At 39.4% G+C, this 20,492-nt stretch overlaps 1 protein-coding gene across 3 annotated transcripts in view; it reads right to left on the bottom strand.

Annotated features, from left to right (window-relative positions):
* The window catches only part of M1AP (meiosis 1 associated protein), a 96,786-nt gene that overhangs the window by 39,482 nt on the left and 36,812 nt on the right, over nt 1–20,492 (bottom strand). For all 3 annotated transcript variants that reach the window (XM_021924997.2, XM_009184491.2, XM_009184490.2), the window contains exons 3-4: nt 18,471–18,656; nt 10,498–10,666 (exon numbers count right to left, since the gene is read on the bottom strand). In XM_021924997.2, coding sequence (XP_021780689.1) covers nt 10,498–10,666; nt 18,471–18,656 — 355 coding nt within the window. The remainder of the gene's footprint in view (nt 1–10,497; nt 10,667–18,470; nt 18,657–20,492) is intronic.

Here is a 20,492-nt window from a genome sequence, read left to right on the forward strand (position 1 = left end):
TATCTGTTCTGACAATCGCACTGAAGCATAGAAGAGGCTCCCTACCCGCCTCCAGCCCTTTTTTTTCTGGCATTCTTTAGGAAGCAATGAATCTTTATCTTCTATGTTTGGGTTGTTAACATTTGGTGTTTCCTGAGAACACATATGGAGAAAATACCTTCCCAAAAGAGCTTGACATTGATCCCTGGCAAAGTCTAGGAGGAAATACTAAACAGATGGTTTGCGAGCACTTAGAAAGGAAACTTGATATCCTTGTGTATGACTGAGAGATGTAGACTAGCTGACAGCATCATTAGGTTGATTTGTAACTGGCTGAATGACTTACATACCCAGTGAGTGCAGACTGCTGTCAACCTGCACAGATGCCCTCTGGATACCAAAGTTATCAATCTCAGTGGCTATTTTAGTTTTGGCATATTTATTACTTAGTCATTCTTCATAAAGCTATTGCAAAATTTTTATTGTATGCAAATACATGCAATAAAAATGTAAGCTATGAAGCACAACAACAAAAGCGAGCACTCATGAATCCTTCATTTAACTTCAGATGTAGAACATCATCAATACTCCTGAGATATCTACATGCTTTTCCCTAATCTTCTCCAGAATAAATCTTGCCACACTGACTTTTATTTTTATCATATCTTTCTTTTTAAAAGTAGTTTTGTGGCTGGATGCGGTGGCTCACACCTGTAATCCCAGCACTTTGGGAGGCCAAGGTGGACAGATCACTTGAGGTCAGGAGTTCAAGACCAGCCTGGCCAACATGGTGCAACCCTGTCTCTACTCAAAATACAAAAATTAGCCAGGCGTGGTGGTATGTGCCTGTAATCCCAGCTACTCGGGAGGCTGAGGCAGGAGAATGGCTTGAGCCTGGGAGGTGGAGGTTGTGGTGAGTTGAGACTGCACCACCGCACTCCAGCCTGGGCGATAGAGCGAGACTCCATGTCAAAAAACAAATAAATAAATAAAAGTACTTTTGTTACTTTAAATAACACTTTATAATTTTAGTTTTGAGCTTTATAAATAAGTGTCATACAGTATACACTGTATCTGTTTTTTTCCTCAATATTGAAAAGATTCATTCACATTGTTATGTATAGCTGTGGCCCATTTGTTTTAAAAAATGTATGCTATTCCACCAAACATTCCTTGTAATATTTATTCTGTATATCAACTAACTTTTTTTTTTTTTTTTTTGAGACAGAGTCTTGCTCTGTCATCCAGGCTGGAGTGCAGTGGTGTGATCTTGATTTATTGCAGCCTTGACCGCCTGGGCTCAAGCGATCCTCCTGCCTCAGACTCCTGAGTAGCTAGGACTACAAGTGCATGCCACCATACCTGGCTAATTTTGTTTATTTTTTGTAGAGATGAGGTCTCACTATGTTGTTGAGGCTGATCTTGAACTCTTGGGCTCAAGTGATCCTCCTGCCTCGGCCTCCCAAAATGCTAGGATTATAGGCATGAGCCACCACACCCAGTCATTTTCATGTATATTTTGATGAACTGAAATTCTTCATTTTAATGTAATTATACTTATCAATCTTTTGTTATAAGGGCCGGGCGCAGTGGCTCATGCCTGTAATCCTAGCCCTTTGGTAGGCCGAGGCGGGCATATCACCTGAGGTCAGGAGTTCGAGATCAACCTGGTCAACATGGTGAAATCCTGTCTCTATTAAAAATACAAAAAATGGCCGGGCGCAGTGGCTCAAGCCTGTAATCCCAGCACTTTGGGAGGCGAGACGGGCGGATCCGAGGTCAGGCGATCGAGACCATCCTGGCTAACACAGTGTAACCCCATCTCTACTAAAACATACAAAAAAATAGCCGGGCAAGGTGGCATGCGCCTGTAGTCCCAACTACTTGGGAGGCTGAGGCAAGAGAATGGCGTAAACCTGGGAGGCAGAGCTTGCAGTGAGCTGAGATCCGGCCACTGCACTCCCAGCCCGAGTGACAGGAAGCCCGGAAGACTCCGTCTCAAAAAAAAAAAAAAAAAAATTAGCTGGGCATGGTGATGCGCACCTGTAATCCCAGTTACTTGGGAGGCTGAGGCAGGAGAATTGCTTGAACCCAGGAGGCGGAGGTTGCAGTGAGCTGAGATCATGCGACTGCAGTCCAGCTTGGGTGACAGAGACTCCATCAAAAATCTTTTATTTTGTGATTAGCAAACCTTATGTCTCATTTAGGAAACGCTTCTTCCTCTTCCCCAACCCCTGTCATGAAAATTTTCTCCTATACCTTTTTTTTAAAGTTTTACATTTTACTTTTCACATTGAAGTCTTTAATCCATCTAAAAACATGATTATAAATGGTGTGAAGTAGGAATATTTTTTCCTATATGGAATATTGATAGTTTCAACATGACTTAATGGCTAAATCCATCCTTTTCACACTGCTCTGCCACGTCAGCCAAGCCACATATCAAGTTTTCATGTGGCTGTTTCCGGACTTCTCTAATCTATTCCAGTTTGGACAATTTGTCTATTCCTATGTAAATATGACACTATTTTTTTTTTTTTTTTGAGTCGGAGTCTCGCTCTGTCGCCCAGGCTGGAGTGCAGTGGCCGGATCTCAGCTCACTGCAAGCTCCACCTCCCGGGTTTACGCCATTCTCCTGCCTCAGCCTCCCGAGTAGCTGGGACTACAGGTGCCCGCCACCTCGCCCGGCTAGTTTTTTGTATTTTTTAGTGGAGACGGGGTTTCACCATATTAGCCAGGATGGTCTCGATCTCCTGACCTCATAATCCGCCCGTCTCGGCCTCCCAAAGTGCTGGGATTACAGGCTTGAGTCACTGCGCCCGGCCCGACACTATCTTAATTAGAATAACTTTATAAACCATCTAAACATCTGGTAAGGCAAACCCCTAGCCTTAATATGTATCTTTACTTCTAATATATAGAATATATATATTCTAGAATATATATGCTCTCTCTATATATAATATATAATACACACACACACACATACACAAATCAGCTTGTCAAGTTCATCTAAAAACTCTGACAGGATTTTTTTTTTTTTTTTTTTTTTAAGAGACGGAGTCTTGCTCTCACCCAGGCTGGAGTGCACTGATGCGATCATAGCTCACTATAACTTCAAACTCCTGAGCTCAGGAGATCCTTCCTCCTCAGCCTGCCTAAACATTTTTTGTAGAGAGAGGGTTTTGTTATATTGCTCTGGCTCAAACTTCTGACCTCAAGCTATCCTCCCACCTCAGCCTCTCAAAGTGCTAGGATTACAGGTATGAGCCATCACACCTGGCTCTGAACTGTTGATCTCTATTGCTCTTTTCAACTGAAGCAGTATAGAGAAGAGTTAAGCATGGGGGCATTGAAGCCACACTGCTTGGATGTGAATCCTTTTCTGTCTCAACTGAAAAACCCTGGGAAAGTTATTATAGACAAGAAAATATGCCTTAGTTTTTTCATCTAGATAAACAAGGATTAAATAAGATAATATGTAGAAACTATTTAGAACAGAAAGTATTTGAACAGTAAGTATTCAATAAAATGTTGCTGTAATTATGATCTAAAAACAAATGTTAGAATATTAAGAGACTGTGGCTTTAGTTCACATATCTTTTCCTCAAGGCTCAGAATTTATTTAAAAACAAAATAAGTTAGCAGCATTATTCCCATGATTTATGGCTCTTCTATAGGGTTAACCTTGGTTGCTAGAATTGGCACGTTCTCCTCTATCCTAAAATATATGATCAAGATCCAGCATTAGGGATCTGCTCTAGGGTTGTAGGGTTGGCTTATATTGTAAAGAGGACATTTAAGGACAAAGAAAGCATCTGGCTTTCCCTGTGAGAGGTATATCTCTTCTTATCTCTATTTCTTGAACCAACAGTTCCTAGTTCTCCTTCAAGAGGAAAAGAGAAAAGAGGAACAAAATAGAGAATGAACAGCAAAGAAAGGCTATGAGAACTATGGAAAAAGTTTTATAATATTATGTTACATGAAAACAAAAAATTATATACATGAATTATAACTATGTAACATAAACATGAGTGAACAACTGAGCATCAATGTGCAAAAATAAAAGTGCAATGAGATGGTGAAATGAGTAATTTTAAATTAAAAATTATAGTCATATTCTTAATAAAATATGAATTATTAGAGCTTGAAATTTTCTCAGTAAAAGGCATATATAAGAAGGACTTCTACTACTATTAATAACAGTAGATGACATTTATTTGTTTGTGCCAGGCACTGTTGTAAGTGCTTTCTTTCCATGTAAGTTGTATTTAATCATCACAAAAACCCCATAAGGTAGCTATTATTTTACAAATGAGCTTTATAAAATAAGCTATTTTATAAAGCTCTATTTTATAAATGAGAAATTTGTGGAATAATTAAATTAACTTGTTCAAGGTTACATAGTTCTAGAGCAAAATGTAAAAACCCAAAAGGATAGTTAAATAAATGATCATTAATTCATACATTGGAATACTTCATAGCTATGAAAAGGAAGGTGTTAGATCTCTATGTGCCAATATGGAAAAATCCTAGATAAATAGCTAAATGTAAAAAAAGCAGAGCAGTTGGTATGGTATAGTCTCATTTTTTGTCAAAGTAAGTAATATCAATAATAATGTTACATGTATATCAGTATACGTGCATGTGTAAGGAGGGCAATTCAGTAGAATGTGTCCTACAGTGTTGATGGTAGTTATCTCTGGAGGCTGGAATTTTGGTCATTTTGAACTGTTTCTATTATGCCTCTATAATGTTTACATTTGTATAATGCATAATAAAAAATATTAAAATAGCCAGGCAAAAGCTACTACAAACAGCACTGGACAGGGTATTTCAGCAAAATTTTAAAATAAAGAATAAAATGAAAAAGACCAGGAACAAATTAAAGGAAGTCCCATTTATACAGTTAGAAGAAAATACATAATAGGCTATATGGTTAAAATTTATAGAAAACCTTATCTAATGTGGATGCAATTTAAAGTTAATCTTTCCATATTAGATCCTGTTAAGGAACTTTCTAAAATGTGAGTCTACTTTCTTAATTTCTAAATTCATTCTTTTTTGATGATACTGGATCTTGCAGGGTCTCTAAGTAATTTTTGTGATAATTAGTTCTCACTGTGCAGAACTGTACTAAAGTAGGCAGAATTTAGATTGATCAAAGGACATACTCTCATAGTTATTTTATAAATGAATCTGCAATATCAACATTTGCTTTTGACTTAGTTCTCTCCGAAAAGTGGAGTATAGATAATTTGTATTTAGTTGATGATCATGGCTATTGGAGTAAAAGAATTATAACTAGGTTAAGAAGTGTTTGAATCAATTCATGATATTCACGAGTTATTGAGGGAAGCTATGGTTGTTTGGGACATATCCCTAACTATTTTAGCAGATGTCACAGAGGTTGACCCCAACCACTCACAAATCATTTGTTGTTTTTTTTTTTCAATCATTCATGTGTTTTGTCAAGAAATATTTATTGAGAATCTACTGTGTGCCAGGTGGAGTGAAAAGCATTAGTGATAGAAAGATATATAAGACACAGTCTTAGTTCCAGGTAACTGAGAGTTCACTTGAGACCTGGCCATTGAAAACAAATCTCAGAAATATAACAAACCATCCATATACAAAAAATTTCAAAAATATTAATAATAAGTATAGCTAACTTTTATGGGGCACTTGCATGAGCTCATTTAATTCCCACAACTACTACATGGGGTAGGAATAACTGAGGCTTAGTGAGGCTAAATACCTTGCCCAAAGTTGCACACCTAGAAAGTCATAGAAACTGCAGTTTAGACTTGGGCAACCTAATTTTGGAACACCCATCCTTCTGAGAATGAGAGAGGCTGCTGTTGCTAATGTCTTGATAACAACACCAAGATGAATTAAAACACTAAGGGAATAAAATAATTAATTATGAGGAAAGCACAGGCAAACTAGGAAGATTTTGAGCAATGAGTCATATACACTTAACCCACAAAGAGAAATTACAAGCTATTTATGGGAGGATGCATTATTCAGAAGCAAATGGGAAGTTACTGGAAGAGTCATCGGCACTGACACAGGTAGAAAGCTGTTTTCCTGCATTTAAAAGCTCTTCTATACAATGCTAGCCACTAACTATTCTAAAGAAAGGCATCAGGCAGCCTTAGTGTACTCTAAGCTCTATGCCATTAGAGACATAACAAGTTCTTTCTGGTGACAGTCACAGAAGGCAAAGAACATAGTCCATGCCTGATCTGTCATTGGCCAAAGAGAGAGAAAAAGAGCTTCTCTCTCACAGATTCATTTTCAGAACCCAATGAAAAGGGCTCTGACTGGTGGCCTAGGGAACTATGATTGCCTCAACCTGGGTCATGACCCATTCTGTGACCAGGAAGGTGGAGGTGTTACCGGAGAAAGGGGATATAGAGGATGCCAGGCTGACCAAGAGTAGCCTCCATGGGTATCAAAGTCATTGATTCACTCAACAAATATGTACTGATAATGTAGGATATACACCAGGACACAGAAATGAGTAAGACAAGTTTCTAATGCCAAGGTGCTTACAGTTTAATGTAGAGGGAAAAGATATCAAGTAGTTTACAATTTAGGTGAGAAGACACAATTATTGCACAAATAAAGCAATGGTGAACAATTCTACATGCTATATAATTAAGTGGTAAATTGCGTGGTAGAGAACACAAGTGATGTAGTTGTTCTAAGAAGTGATGTAGTTGTTCTAAAAAGAGGAAAATCAATACAGTAGTAATGAACTTGAATTTGGATTTAAGGAATGAGTAGGGTTTGTCTGGAAGAGAACAGAGGAAGGAATTCAGAGAGAAGAAGAGGGAATTCAGAGGAAAAGACTGCTATGAGTGCAGGGATGGAGATAGAAAGGACAGTCAGTGAAGAGACAGGAGTGCACACAGTGAGAGCTCACGAATCACAGGGCTAAGGCTGGTTGCCTTCCCTCCCCTGCCAGAACAATGTCAGTGGCTGCATGATGGTGGAAGGATCTACATGTGTCAGAATCTGACGGGAACCACACCCTTAGTTACCAACCCTCCCTCCTACGTAATTAGAGGGAGATGAGATAGGAGGGGGAGGAAGAGTGAAGTCATCCGCATGGCACCAGAAAGAGATCGACGGTCTCAGAACAGTGGCCACTTCCATGTGTGCACAACCATGGAAAAGGCCAGTACAGCCCAAAAGGACTGAAGGAGGGTGAACTGTAACTTGAGTGTTGGATAAATTAAAACTGGTCCAAAAACCTTTGAACTCCATAATTTAGAGATCTCTACTTGACTTCGTGACTAAAATATTTTCATACATTTCCACTGCCTTAGAAAGAAATCCAAATGTTTTAGCATGGCAGAGATGGTCATTTTCATCTAATCCTTGCCTACCTTTAACCCTCACTCCCACCTCTGCCTGACAGGCTCTGGTGTAGGGAACCACGGGCATTTCTCATGGGCACATCTTGCTTTTCAAGTCTCTGGGTCTCCTTTTTGAGTGGCCCTTTTCCTCTTTCTCTGCTTAGCTAATTCCTACTTGTCTTCCAAGACAGTGGTCCCCAAACTTTTTGACATGATGGGCTGGTTTCATGGAAGACAATTTTTCCACAGATGGGTGGGTGGAATGGTTTTGGGATGAAACTGTTCCACCTCTGATCATCAGGGATTAATCAGATTATCATATAAGGAGCACACAATCTAGATCCCTCACGTGCACAGTTCACAATAGGATTTGCTCTCCTATAAGAATCTAATGTCGGCCAGGCGCGGTGGCTCAAGCCTGTAATCCCAGCACTTTGGGAGGCCGAGGCGGGTGGATCATGAGGTCAGGAGATCGAGACCATCCTGGCTAACATGGTGAAACCCCGTCTCTACTAAAAATACAAAAAACTAGCCGGGCGTGGTGGCGGGCGCCTGTAGTCCCAGCTACTCGGAGGCTGAGGCAGGAGAATGGCGTGAACCTGGGAGGCGGAGCTTGCAGTGAGCCGAGATCGTGCCACTGCACTCCAGCCTGGGTGACACAGCGCGAGACTCCGTCTCAAAAAAAAAAAAAAAAAAAAAAGAATCTAATGTCACAGCTGATCTGACAAGAGGTGGAGCTCAGGCAGTAATGCTCACTTGCCACCACCCTTCCCTCCCCTCCTGCTGTGTGACCCAGTTCTTAACGGGCCACAGATGGTACCAGTTCATGGCCTGGGTGTTGGAGACCCCTGCTCTAAGACATAGTTTGAATATTTCTTCTTCTAGGAATTGTCGGATTGTGGATAACTTAGATTTACTTATTTGTGCTTATTTGTAGTTTTAATTTGTAATAAACATGAATATTTTTCAGTATGTAAATATCAAGGAAAATGTCATTAAGGTAAACAGAGTGACTGGAACAAGGGGAAAGACCACTACGTAGGACCACTCCACACTTTCTCTCCAAAGAAATCCTAGGAGGTAATTCAAAAATAAAAGTCTGGCCAGGTGTGGTGGCTCACGCCTGTTATCCCAGCACTTTGGAAGGCCAAGGCGGGTGGATCACCTGAGGTCGGTTCGAGACCAGCCTGGCCAACATGGTGAAAGAAAGTCAAAACTAGACTTTTTTTTTCCCCATGGGGTTAGCAAAGATTAAAAAACAAACAAACAAGGATAATTCCTAGTAGGAAAGTCTTATTTACTGTTGGTGGAAGTGTGAATTAGTATGATCTTTTTTGGAGAGTTTTTTGGCAATAACTGTCAAAAATGCATATATTGTTTTACCTCCTAGTAACTTTATTTCTAGAAATTCATTCCACAGAAAACATCCTCACAAATGCACAGTTATACACATAAACAGGAAAGGCTACATAATTTGTGGGCTCAGAGCAAAATGAAAATGCAGAGCCCTTTGTTCAAAAAGCAGGAAAAAAGTGCCATCGACAATACTAAAATATAAAACTTTTTCCTTTTCCTTTCTCCCATGATCTCTTATCTTAAGATATCATGGTGTGTGTGTATGTGTGTGTGTGTGTTGTTTTTCAATTGTGGTAAGAACACCATGCATGAAATCTACCCTTTTAACACATTTTTACACGTACAGTAGTACGGTATTGTTAATTCTAGGTATAATGTTGTATAGCAGATATCTAGAACTTATTCATCCTTTTCATCATGACATGGTTTTTAAAAGTTTGCTGCCGGGTGTGGTGGCTCACGCCTGCAATCCCAGCACTTTGGGAGGCCGAGGTGGGCAGATCATGAGGTCAGGAGATCGAGACCATCCTGTCTAACACAGTGAAATCCTACTAACACAGTGAAACCCTACTAAAAACACACAAAAAATTAGCCGGGCCTGGTGGCAGGTGCCTGTAATCCCAGCTACTTGGGAGGCTGAGGCAGGAGAATGGTGTAAACCCAGGAGGCAGAGCTTGCACTGAGCCGAGATCATGCCACTGCACTCCAGCCTGGGCGACAGAGCGAGACTCCATTTAAAAAAGAAACAAGTTTGCTATTAATGTCACACTTCCTCAGCTGGCACCAGATACTTGCCAAGCAAGTGCAGACCCTCACAAGGGCCTGGGCAACTCAACACAAAAGGAAAGTGTGCTGGCCCTTGACCCAGGTGTCCAGCCCTCTGCCCAGCAGGGGGAACAGAGGCCAGCAGTGGTCTCTGGATGGCTGGTAAGTTGGCAAATGAGTGAGGTGTCCACTATGGAGTGGTGGGAAGGAAGCAGGAGGCAGGGCATGTGTGAGCCAAGGCTCAAAGCTCCTGGTGTATGCTCCACTGTTCCATCAAACTGCACAAATTCAAAGATAAAATTATTAAGAATTTTAAGACAGAAGCCACAGGACATTAAATCCCAAGCATGGGGGTCTTTCTGTACTTAGGAGCCTATGTGACTCCCCTGGTCATTAGCCCATGAAGCCAGCCCTGCATATGAGTCTGTTCACACAGCACTATTTATAATAGCAAAATGTAATAAACCAATTGTTTACATTAGTGATTAAACAAAAATTATGGTAAAATGACACAATAAAAAACCAGGTAGCCATTAAAAAAATGAGTCTGATCTATAAACACTGACACAGCTGTCTAACACACATGAACAAAGAAGGTTTCAGTAAATTAATTGTGTATGTGTATGTATGTATCTGTAAAATATTAAGGGTGTTAATTAAAATATTGAGAGTGTGTGTGTGTGTGTTGAGAGTGTGTGTGTGTGTGTGTGTGTATATATATATATAAAAGAATGTTAGAAGGGCTAGCCCAATCCCCTCAAAGTGATTGGGGAGAAAGGAATTTTTAGTTTTTATACTCATAAAATTTTAGTTTTCATTATTAGGATATATTGTTTCTGAAATAAAATGATTATTAAAAAATTCAACTCCAACATCTAGAAACATCTGTCTGAACCTCAATGAAATCTACTGGCTTCATTTACCATTTAACAACACAAAAAGAAAACATGGAAAATAATCTTTCTGACTTGTAAAAGACTGCTCATTAAAATTCTTACCATTCTTTTTACCTTGTTAAAAAAATTCTTACCATCATTGCTGGGATCCTCAACAGGAGACACTGAGTCCACATGCTCTAGGATTCCCTTTGTGACCTCAACGACCTGAAGCCTCCTGACTCTGGCTAGGTCTGTATCTTTCAACCCTTCCTCCAATTGTTTGACCACCTCTTTTCCAGGCTGAGAAGTCAGAATAGTAATCTGAAAATAAATCCAAGAATCAATGTGTCTGTTCTCCCTGATGTACTGAGTGAGGAACATAACAGTTCCTACCCGGAGGATAAATACAGCATAAGTCTGTGGTGGTGGCTATTGTGTTTAATGCAAAAAGGATTTGGTTGTAACTTAAAATCAAATTTTATCTGACAGATTCTTATGGGACAGGTTATCACAAGACCTTTCCAATCAGGCTGAGCTGACCCCCAGAAAGTGACTGGTGAAACCATATTTGTGTTTTAGTCTTTTAAGACTGCTTGAGCCACTAGGAGCCTCTCATGGCTCAAAATACTTAAGATTTTACAAGGTGATGAAATAAGATTCTTAAATTTTACACACTAAATGTATACCAAATATTAGAGAGCCTATATGCTCCTTTCTCTTAGTGATGCTTCCATCTCATATTCTCAGACTGATTTATCTCCTTGCTGGATCCACTCAAGTTATTTCTTTTGCTCTTTTGACTCTAAAATGTACTTATCCTTGACCAATATATCTCACTTGAAGGAATATTCAGGTGTCTGTATACAATTTGAATGTTTTATTCTACCTGAATGAACACAGTATATATATATATATATATATACAGTCTCACTCTGTTGCCCAGGTTGGAGTGCAATGGCACAATCTTGGCTCACTGCAACCTCCGCCTTCCAGGGTCAAGTGATTCTCCTGCCTCAGCCTCCAGGGTAGCTGAGATTACAGGCACGTGCCACCACACCTGGGTAATTTTTTATTTATTTTTAGTAGAGACAGGGTTTCACCATGTTGGTCAGGCTGGTCTCAAACTCCTGACCTCGTGATCCACCCGCCTCGGCCTCCCAAAGTACTGGGATTACAGGCTTGAGCCACCATGACTGGCCACTCTATGTTATTATTAGCAGTTTCCTCTTGAACTTTTAAACTCTGGAAGGTAATTGTTAAACGTATGCAATTCTCATTTGTAGTTAGACGTTTTTGATCCATGAAGAGGGATGAGACTAAAGCACTATTACTATTATTTTAAAAGACTTTATTTTTTTGAGAAGTTTTAGGTACACAGCAAAACTGAAAGGAAGGTACAGAGATAGCCCATATACCCCTTGTCCCACATATACATGGCCTCCCTCATTATCAGTATCTTCCACCAAAGTCATTGCAATTGATGAACCTATACTGACACATCGTAATCACCCAAAGTCCACAGATTACATTAGGGTTGACTCTTGGTGTAGTACATTCTATGAGTCTAGACAAATGCATAATGACATGTACCCATCAGTATAATAAATATCATATTGAGCCTTTTCACCACCCTAAGAATCCTCTCTGCTCTGTCTATTCATCCCTTCTCCTCCTCAGCCCCTGGCAACATTGATCTTTTTACTATTGCCATAGTTTTGCCTTTTCCAGAATGTCATATAGTTGGGGATATATACACAGCCTTTTCAGACTGGCTTCTTTCACTTAGTAATATGCATTTAAGGTCCCTTCACATCTTTTTATGGCTTGATAGCTCATTTATTTTTAGTGCTGAATAATATTCCATTGTCTGGATAAATCATAGTTTATTTATCCATTCATCTACTGAAGGATATCTTGGTTGCTTCCAAGTTTTGGCAATTATGCATAAAGCTGCCATAAATACCCACATGCAGGTTTTTGTGTGGACAGGTTTTCAACTCCTTTGGGTAAATGCCAAGAAGCATGATTTCTGGATTATATGGTAAATATATATTTAGTTTTATAAGAAGCCATCAAACTGTCTTTCAAAGTGGCTGTGCCATTCTACATTCCCATCAGCAATGAATGAGAGTTCCTGTTGCTCCACATCCTCACGAGCATTTGGTGTTGTCAGTGTTCTGGAATTTAGCCATTTTAATAGGTATGTGGTGGTATTTCATTGTTGTTTTAATTTGCATTTCCCTGATGACATATGATGTGGAGCATCTTTTCATGTTTGTTTACCATTTGTGTACTTTCTTTGGTGAGGTGTCTGATAAGGTCTTTGGTCCATTTTTTAAAATTTTATTTCGTTTTTAATTGACACATAATAATTGTATACATTTACGGGTACAGTGTGATGTTTTGATACATGTATACATTGTATAATGATCAAATCAGGATAATTAGCATATCTATCACTTCAAACACTTCTCATTTATTTGTGATGAGAACATTCAAAATCCTCTCTGCTAACTATTTTGAAATACACATTATTGTTAACTATAGTCATGCTATTGCGCAATAGAACACCAGAACTTATTCCTCCTATCTAATTGTAACTTTGCACCATTGGCCAACCTCTCCTCATCCACCCTTTCCACCCTTTCTCCCTACTCTCCTCAGCCTCTGATAACCGCTATTCAACTCTCTACTTCTATGAGATCAATGTTTTTAGATTCCACAAATGAGTGAGATTATGCAGTACTTGTCCTTCTGTGCCTGGCTTATTTGACTTAATATAATGTTCTCTAAACTCATCCATGTTGTCACAAACAACAGGCTTTTATTCTTTTTTATGAAGGAATGGTATTCCATTGTGTATAAATACCACATTTTAAAAATCCATTTATCTATTGACAGACACTCAGATTGACTCCATATCTTGGCTATTGTGCACAGTGCTGCAATAAACCTAGGAGTGAAGATATCTCTCCAACACACTGATTTCATTTCCTTTGGATATATACCCAGTAGTAGGATTGTTGGATTATATGGTAGTTCTGTTTTTAATTTTTTGAGGAATCTTCATATTGTTCTCCATAGTGGCTGTACTAATTTGCATTCTTACCAACAATGTAAGGAGGGTCCCCCTTCTCCACCTCCTCACCAATATTTGTTATTTTTAAAATCTTTTTTATAGTAGCCATTATAACTGGGGTGAAGTAATATTTTATTGTGGGTTTGAGTTGCATTTCTCGGATTAGTGATGTTGAACATTTTTTCACCTACCTGTGGCCATTTGTATGTCTTCTTTTGAGAAATGTTTATTCAGCTCTTTCAAATTATTCATTTTTTCCCTATTGAGTTGTTTGAGTTCCTTATATATTCTGGATATGAATCCCTTGTCAGATGCATAGTTTACAAATATTTTCTTCCATTCTGTAGGCTCTCACTTCACTCTATTTTTTTTTTTTTTTTTTTGAGACAGGGTCTCACTCTGTTGCCCAGGTTGGAGTGCAGTGGTGCAATCATGGCTCACTGCAGCCTTGACCTCCTAGGCTCAAGTGATCCTCCTGCCTCAGCCTCCCATGTAGCTGAGATCACACATGCATGCCACCATGCCTGGCTAATTTTTGTATTTTTTTTTTTTGTAGAGATGGGGTTCTCACCATGTTGACCAGGTTGGTCTGGAACTCCTAGACTCAAGTGATCCTGCTGCCTTGGCCTTCCAAAGTGCTAGAATTACAGGTGTGAGCCACTGCACCTGGCCCACTTCATTTTTTTGATTGTTTCCTTTGGTGTGCAAAAGCTTTTTGGTTTGATAAAATTCCATTTGTCTATTTTTGCTTTTGTTGCCTGTGCTTTTGAGGTCTTATTAAAAAAAAAAAATCCTTGCCCAGACCAATGTCATGAATTGTTTCCCTTATTTTAAGTCAGGCTCTTGTTCTGTTGCCCAGGCTGGAATGCAGTGGTATGATCATAGCTCTCTATAATCTTGAACTCCTGGGCTCAAGGGATCCTCTTGCCTTAGCCTCCTGGGTAGTTGGAACTACAGGCATGCACCACCACTCTAAGCTAGTTTTTCCAAAAAGTTTTTTTTGTAGTGGCAGGGTCTCACTATGTTGTCCAGGCTAGTCTTGAACTCCTGACCTCAAGTGATCCTCTTATTTCGGCTCCCAAAGTGCTGGGATTACAGGCGTGATCTACTGCACCTGGTACTTGTTCCAGATTTTAGAGGAAAAGCTTTCAACTTTTCCTCATTCAGTATGAGTTAGCTGTGGGTTTGTCATATATGGTCTTCATTGTGTTGAGGTACGCTCTTTCTGTACCTATTTTGTTGAGAGTTTTTATCATGAAGTGATGTTGAATTTTATTGAATGCTTTTTCTGCATCCATGAAGATGATCATATGGTTTATGTCTTTCATTCTGTTAATGTGATGTGTCATGTTTATCGATTTGCATATGGTGAACCATCCTTGCATCCCTGGGACAAATCCCTCTTGATTATGCTAAATGATCTTTTTGATGTGCTATTGGATTTGGTTTGCAAATATTGTAAGGGTTTTTACATCTATGTTCGTCAGAGATATTGGCCTATAGTCTTCTTTTTTATTGTTGTGCCCTTGTCTGGTTTTGGTATCAGGGTAATGCAGGCCTTGTAGAATGAGTCTGGAAGAGTTCTCTCCACTTCAAGTTTGTAGAGTAGTTGAGAAAAATTGGTATTAGTTCTTCTTTAAATGTTTGGTAGAATTCAGCAGTGAATCTATGAGGTCTGGGGCTTTTCTTCAATGGAAAACTTTTTATTACTGATTCAATCTCATTACTCGCTGTTGGTCTGTTTAGGTTTTCTATTTTTTCATGATTCAGTCTTAGCAGATTGTGTATATACAGGAATTTATCCATTTATTTTAAGTTTTCCAATTTGTTGGCATATAGTTCTTCATAATAGTTTATAATAATCCTTTGTATTCTGTGGTATCAGTTGTAATGTCTCCTTTTTAATCTCTGATTTATTTGAATCATCTCTCTTGTTTTCTTAGTCTAGCTAAAAATTTGTGATTTTGTTTATCCTTTCAAAAAAACAGTTCTTTTTAGTTCAAGACCAGCCTGACCAACATGGAGAAACCCCATCTCTACTAAAAATACAAAATTAGCCAGGTGTGGTGGCGCATGCCTGTAATCCCAGCTATTAGGGAGGCTGAGGCAGGAGAATTGCTTGAACCCGGGAGGTGAAGGGTGCAGTGAGACGAGATGGCGCCATTGCACTCCAGCCTGGGCAACAAGAGCGAAACTCCATCTCAAAACAAACAAACAAAACAAACAAAAAACAGACAAAAAACTAGTTCTTTTTCAATTGAACTTTTATGTGTGTGTGTGTTTGTTTGTTTTTTTTTTTGAAGAGACAAGGTCTTGCTCTGTCACCCCAGTGGTATGATCATAGCTCACTGCAGCCTCAAACTCCTGGGCTCAAGCAATCTTTCCACCTCGGCCTCCCAAGTAGCTAGGACTACAGGTGTAGGTGTGTGCACCATACCTGGGTAATTTAAAAGTTTTTTTGTAGAGATGGGATCTCACTATGTTGCCCAGGCCTGTCTCCAACTCCTGGCCTCAAGCGATCCTCCTGCCTTAGCCTCCCAAAGTGTTGTACTATTTTTTTTTTAGCCTCTATTTCTTTTATTTTTATTCTGATCATTGCTATTTTTTTCCTTCTACTAATTTTGGGTTTAGTCTATTCTTGTTCTTCTAGTTCCTTGAGGTGCAATGTTAGGTTGTTTATTTGAGATCTTTCTTTCTTCTTTTTTGATGTAGGCATTTATTGCTATAAACTTCCCTCTTTTGCTATATCTCATAGGTTTTGGTATATTGTGCATCCATTTTCATTTGACTCAAGAAGATTTTAAACTTCATTTTTAATTTCTCCATTGACCCATTGGTTGTTCAGGAGCATGTGGTTTAATGGTGTTCTCTGAGCTTTCTGGATCTATGGTTTGGTATCTGACTTTAAGAAATTCTCAGTCATTATTGTTCAAATGTTTCTTCTGTTTCTTTCTTTGTTTTCCTTCTGGTATTCCTGTTACATGTAAGTCATACCTTTTGTAGTTGCCCCACAGTTCTTGAATATTCTGTTCTGTTTTTTTTTTTTTTTTTTTTCCAGTTTTTTTTTCTCTTTGCTTTTTCAGATTTGAAAGTTTCTATTGATACATCCTCAAGCTCAAAGATTCTTTCTTCAGCCATAAGTCTACGAATAGGCCCATCAAAGACATTCTTCACATCTATTACAATGTTTTTGATCTCTAGCACCTTTTTTGATTCTTTCTTAGGATTTCCATCTTTCTGCTTACATTGCCCATATGTTCTTTCATTCTGTCTACTTTATCCATTAGGGCCTTAGCATATTAATCATAGTTGCTTTAAATTCTGCGGTCTGAGAATTCCAATGTCTCTGCCATGTCTAGTTCTGATGCTTACTCTGCCTCTTCAAACTGTGTTGTCTTTTAGTATGCTTTTTATAGTTGTACATGATGTTCCAGTCTAAAGGAGCTGCTATAAGCAGGCCTTTAGTAATGTGTGGTAAGGGATAGAGGGAGGGGAAGTATGGTTAGGTCTCAGTCTTTTAGTGAACCTATGCCTCTGGACTGTGAACTTTACAAGTGTCCCTCAGTTTTTTCTCTCCCTACTTAGGTGGGACAGGATGGCTAGAGTGGGCTGAAGTTGAGTATTTCCTTTTTGCTACATTGAAGGACACAGCTGGCTGTAGTTTGGTATTTCCCTTCTTCCAGGTCATTTAGATTCTGATAAAATCCCAGGAGGTTAGGGGTTAGGTTCTGTTTAACTAGTTTCTCCTGAGTAACTACCTGTTAGGGTAGTTTCTTTATACCTGTTAAGAACAGAGTGCTCTGGTATATTTCAAAATGGTTCATTTTTCCCTCTCCCTGTCAGAGGCATGAGGGAATTTTCCCCTGATGTTCACTATGAGGACTTGGTTGAGCTCCTGGAGGTAAAACTCACAAAAGCGTGGAGTGGTAGGATCATAGTTCAGTGCAACTTTGAACTCCTGGGCTCAAGCCATCTTCCTGCCCCAGCCTCTCAAGTAGCTAGGACTATAGGTGCACACCACCAAGTCTGGCTAATCTTTATTTTTTGTGGAGATGGAGTCTTGCTATGTTGTCCAGGCTGCTCTTGAACTTCTGGCCTCAAGGTGATCTTCCTGCCTTGGCCTCTCAAAGTGCTGGGATTACAGGTGTGAGCCACAATGCTCATCCTCTCCTAGAATTTGAGACTTGTCTACACCTAGCCTGTAGCAATGTCAATGACAGTTTCCTATTCTAGCACTGGCTCCTGTGGAGGTTTCTGTTCCAGTATGTTGTGATTCTCTATATTTGTCTGGTTGTCTCTCCCATTTTGGAGGCAACAGTTTGCCCTGTGACCTCACTTCTCAGGGATCTAAAAAATATTGTGGATTTTTTAGTTTGTTAAGCTTTTTACTAGTTGTTAGGATGGAGTGGCAACTTCCAAGCTCCTTACATGAAGAATTGGAAACCAGCAATCCCACACGATTATTTTTTGTCCTGTCTGTTTGATCCCTGAGGTTACAAGAGACCAGAATTGTCTTAACTCGCACTTGCTCATGTACCCAATGGAGTATCCAGCCACGCCCTTATTTATATTTTTAAGATTGACTCAGTCTGGCACTCTTGCATTTGCACACTTGCTAATCCTGAGAAAATTTACTCAATTTGATGCCAAGATTTGATTAAAAACAACTGTAAATTCCTAAGAGTACCAAGGTAAATATAAATACAGCTACCAATGTAGGCAGTTTAACATTTGCTTTACAATTTCCAAAAATCCAGAGGCAGATGGCATATTCAGATTTTATTTTGATTTCAGTTTTTCCTTATAATTCACTTCAGTCTATGTTTTTAGAGCTTTTCTCTATAACTATCTCTACACTAAGAACTGTACAAGTTATAGGAAGAAGAGAAACATGTCCTCTGCCTGTAGTGAGCTGAAAATCTAGCTTTGAATATTACATCCAGAGTGAATCAAAGAGAGAACAACGTAAGGATGAAAAACAATGACCTATATGGACTGAAATCAGAACACAGCTTGGAGTCAGTCCTAAAGGCCAGCATCACTTACCTCCAGGGAGGTATAGGTCAGAGCTGCCCTTGTGGTCACATGTGTGCTGTATTGTTTGAATTGCTGGAGCCCATCCTCTACTGCCAGCCGCAGAGAAGCGCCTTGTGATCTGAAACAGCCTTCTCTCTGTAACATGCGGAGCTCTGAAATGCAGGTCTGCAACCTAGGAAAGTTCCCTTTCACTTGCTGCAGAGAAAAATGAATCAAAGACACAAGTCTTTAGGGACCAGGTTTCAGATTAATTGGCAGTCTAAATTTATTATAAATAATTCCTCAGCAGTTCCTTCCCTTCCTGAAAATTTGTTTATTTGACCAACATCTACTGAATGCCTACTGTGTTCTAGGCACTGCACCAAAATCTTCCCTACAGAGGAAGAGAAATTTGTAGCTATAAAAGTTTTGATTATGTAGAGTTACCGGAAACATGAAAGGAAGTGTTTTAACTCATTCACTCACACAAAGGGAAATCCAGTTGTGTGACTGCTTAGTTTTACTTTGGGGTGACCTGCAAACTGCAGGCCAGTGTTCACCATAGACTTTATCTTCATTTCTTAGTCAGTCTAGGCACCAAAAGCTTCTCTATTTAAAAATGATGTTTTCCCAGAAGTGAGAATTTTGATGTGGTTGATCACTTCAGAATTCATATGTCCTATCTGATACACTCTTTAGGATAACTTCAGTAAAGAAGAGATACTTGGGTTAGTCTGCAGTCAGCTTAAGGAGCCAACATGTTAACCTAGACAAGCAACCTTTTGGTTCTCCTCATCTACCTTTATAAAAACTTGCTCTTACGAGTCAACTAATTTAATCTGATACTAGATCAATGTTACTTCTCCTAAGGATATATGCATTTTGATAAATGTGGACTGAAGATTTGTGACATCATTTGAAGGGATTCCATGCATCAATAGCAGGTAGAGGGTGAGGAAGAATTACATTTTGGGACGCGGACAGCTTCCTGACCAAAGAGCAGAACTGAGTGATATCTGCAATGCACATAAAATCCATGAGCATGAGCTGTAAACCTGCCAGAATACAAAGATGGCTTAAGTCAGCCCCTTCCTGGGCTTAGCTCCACAGTTGCTTACGTTCTTCTCTCCCCAAGTCTTTGGGGTGAAAACACAAGAAATTGGATATAATTCTTGCACAAAGAAAACTTGTAATGTAGATAGGAAAATAAGAAAACTGAGAAAGAAATGAGAAGAAATCACACCACAGGTGTAGCCTAGTAGGCTTTAAGCACTTCTTCTCATGTACCCCCTAAAAGAATCTGAGAAACAATGTACCCCCTTATGCATTTTTTTTTTTTTTTTTTTTGAGACGGAGTCTCGCTCTGTCGCCCAGCCTGGAGTGCAGTGGCTGGATCTCAGCTTGCTGCAAGCTCCGCCTCCCAGGTTCACGCCATTCTCCTGCCTCAGCCTCCCGAGTAGCTAGGACTACAAGCGTCCGCCACCTCGCCCGGCTCATTTTTTGTATTTTTAGTAGAGACGGGGTTTCACCGTGTTAGTCAGGATGGTCTCGATCTCCTGACCTCGTGATCCGCCCATCTCGGCCTCCCAAAGTGCTGGGATTACAGGCTTGAGCCACCGCGCCCGGCCCCCCTTATGCATTTTTAAGTGAACATCTATATTTTAAAATTCCAACTTTATAAGTGGTTGCTAAGGATGTAACTTCCAGCATATTTTAAATATCAACATTTAAAAATAAAAATATAATATAACTCTTCAAAACAGTCCAATTGAATCTAAATGCCATGGTGATTTGATACTTACCATTATTCAATGTTAAAAGTACATGAACAAGCTCTTTTTTTCCCCAAGAGACAGAAATTTAGATTGTTCCTTTTTCTCCTTGAACCCATATTTCCATTTCACTTTCCCTAAGAGTTTTATCATAATGTAAAAGAAATTTTATGCTTGGCAACCTTTTATTGATTATCCCATCATACTTCTCTGCATCAAAAATAGCTATATTTTGCAAGAGTTCTAAATTTCCTATGAGCATAAGCTCTAAGGGGCACTC

The sequence above is a fragment of the Papio anubis genome, chromosome 14 (genome assembly GCF_008728515.1).
Source record: "Papio anubis isolate 15944 chromosome 14, Panubis1.0, whole genome shotgun sequence".
NCBI lineage: Eukaryota > Metazoa > Chordata > Mammalia > Primates > Cercopithecidae > Papio > Papio anubis.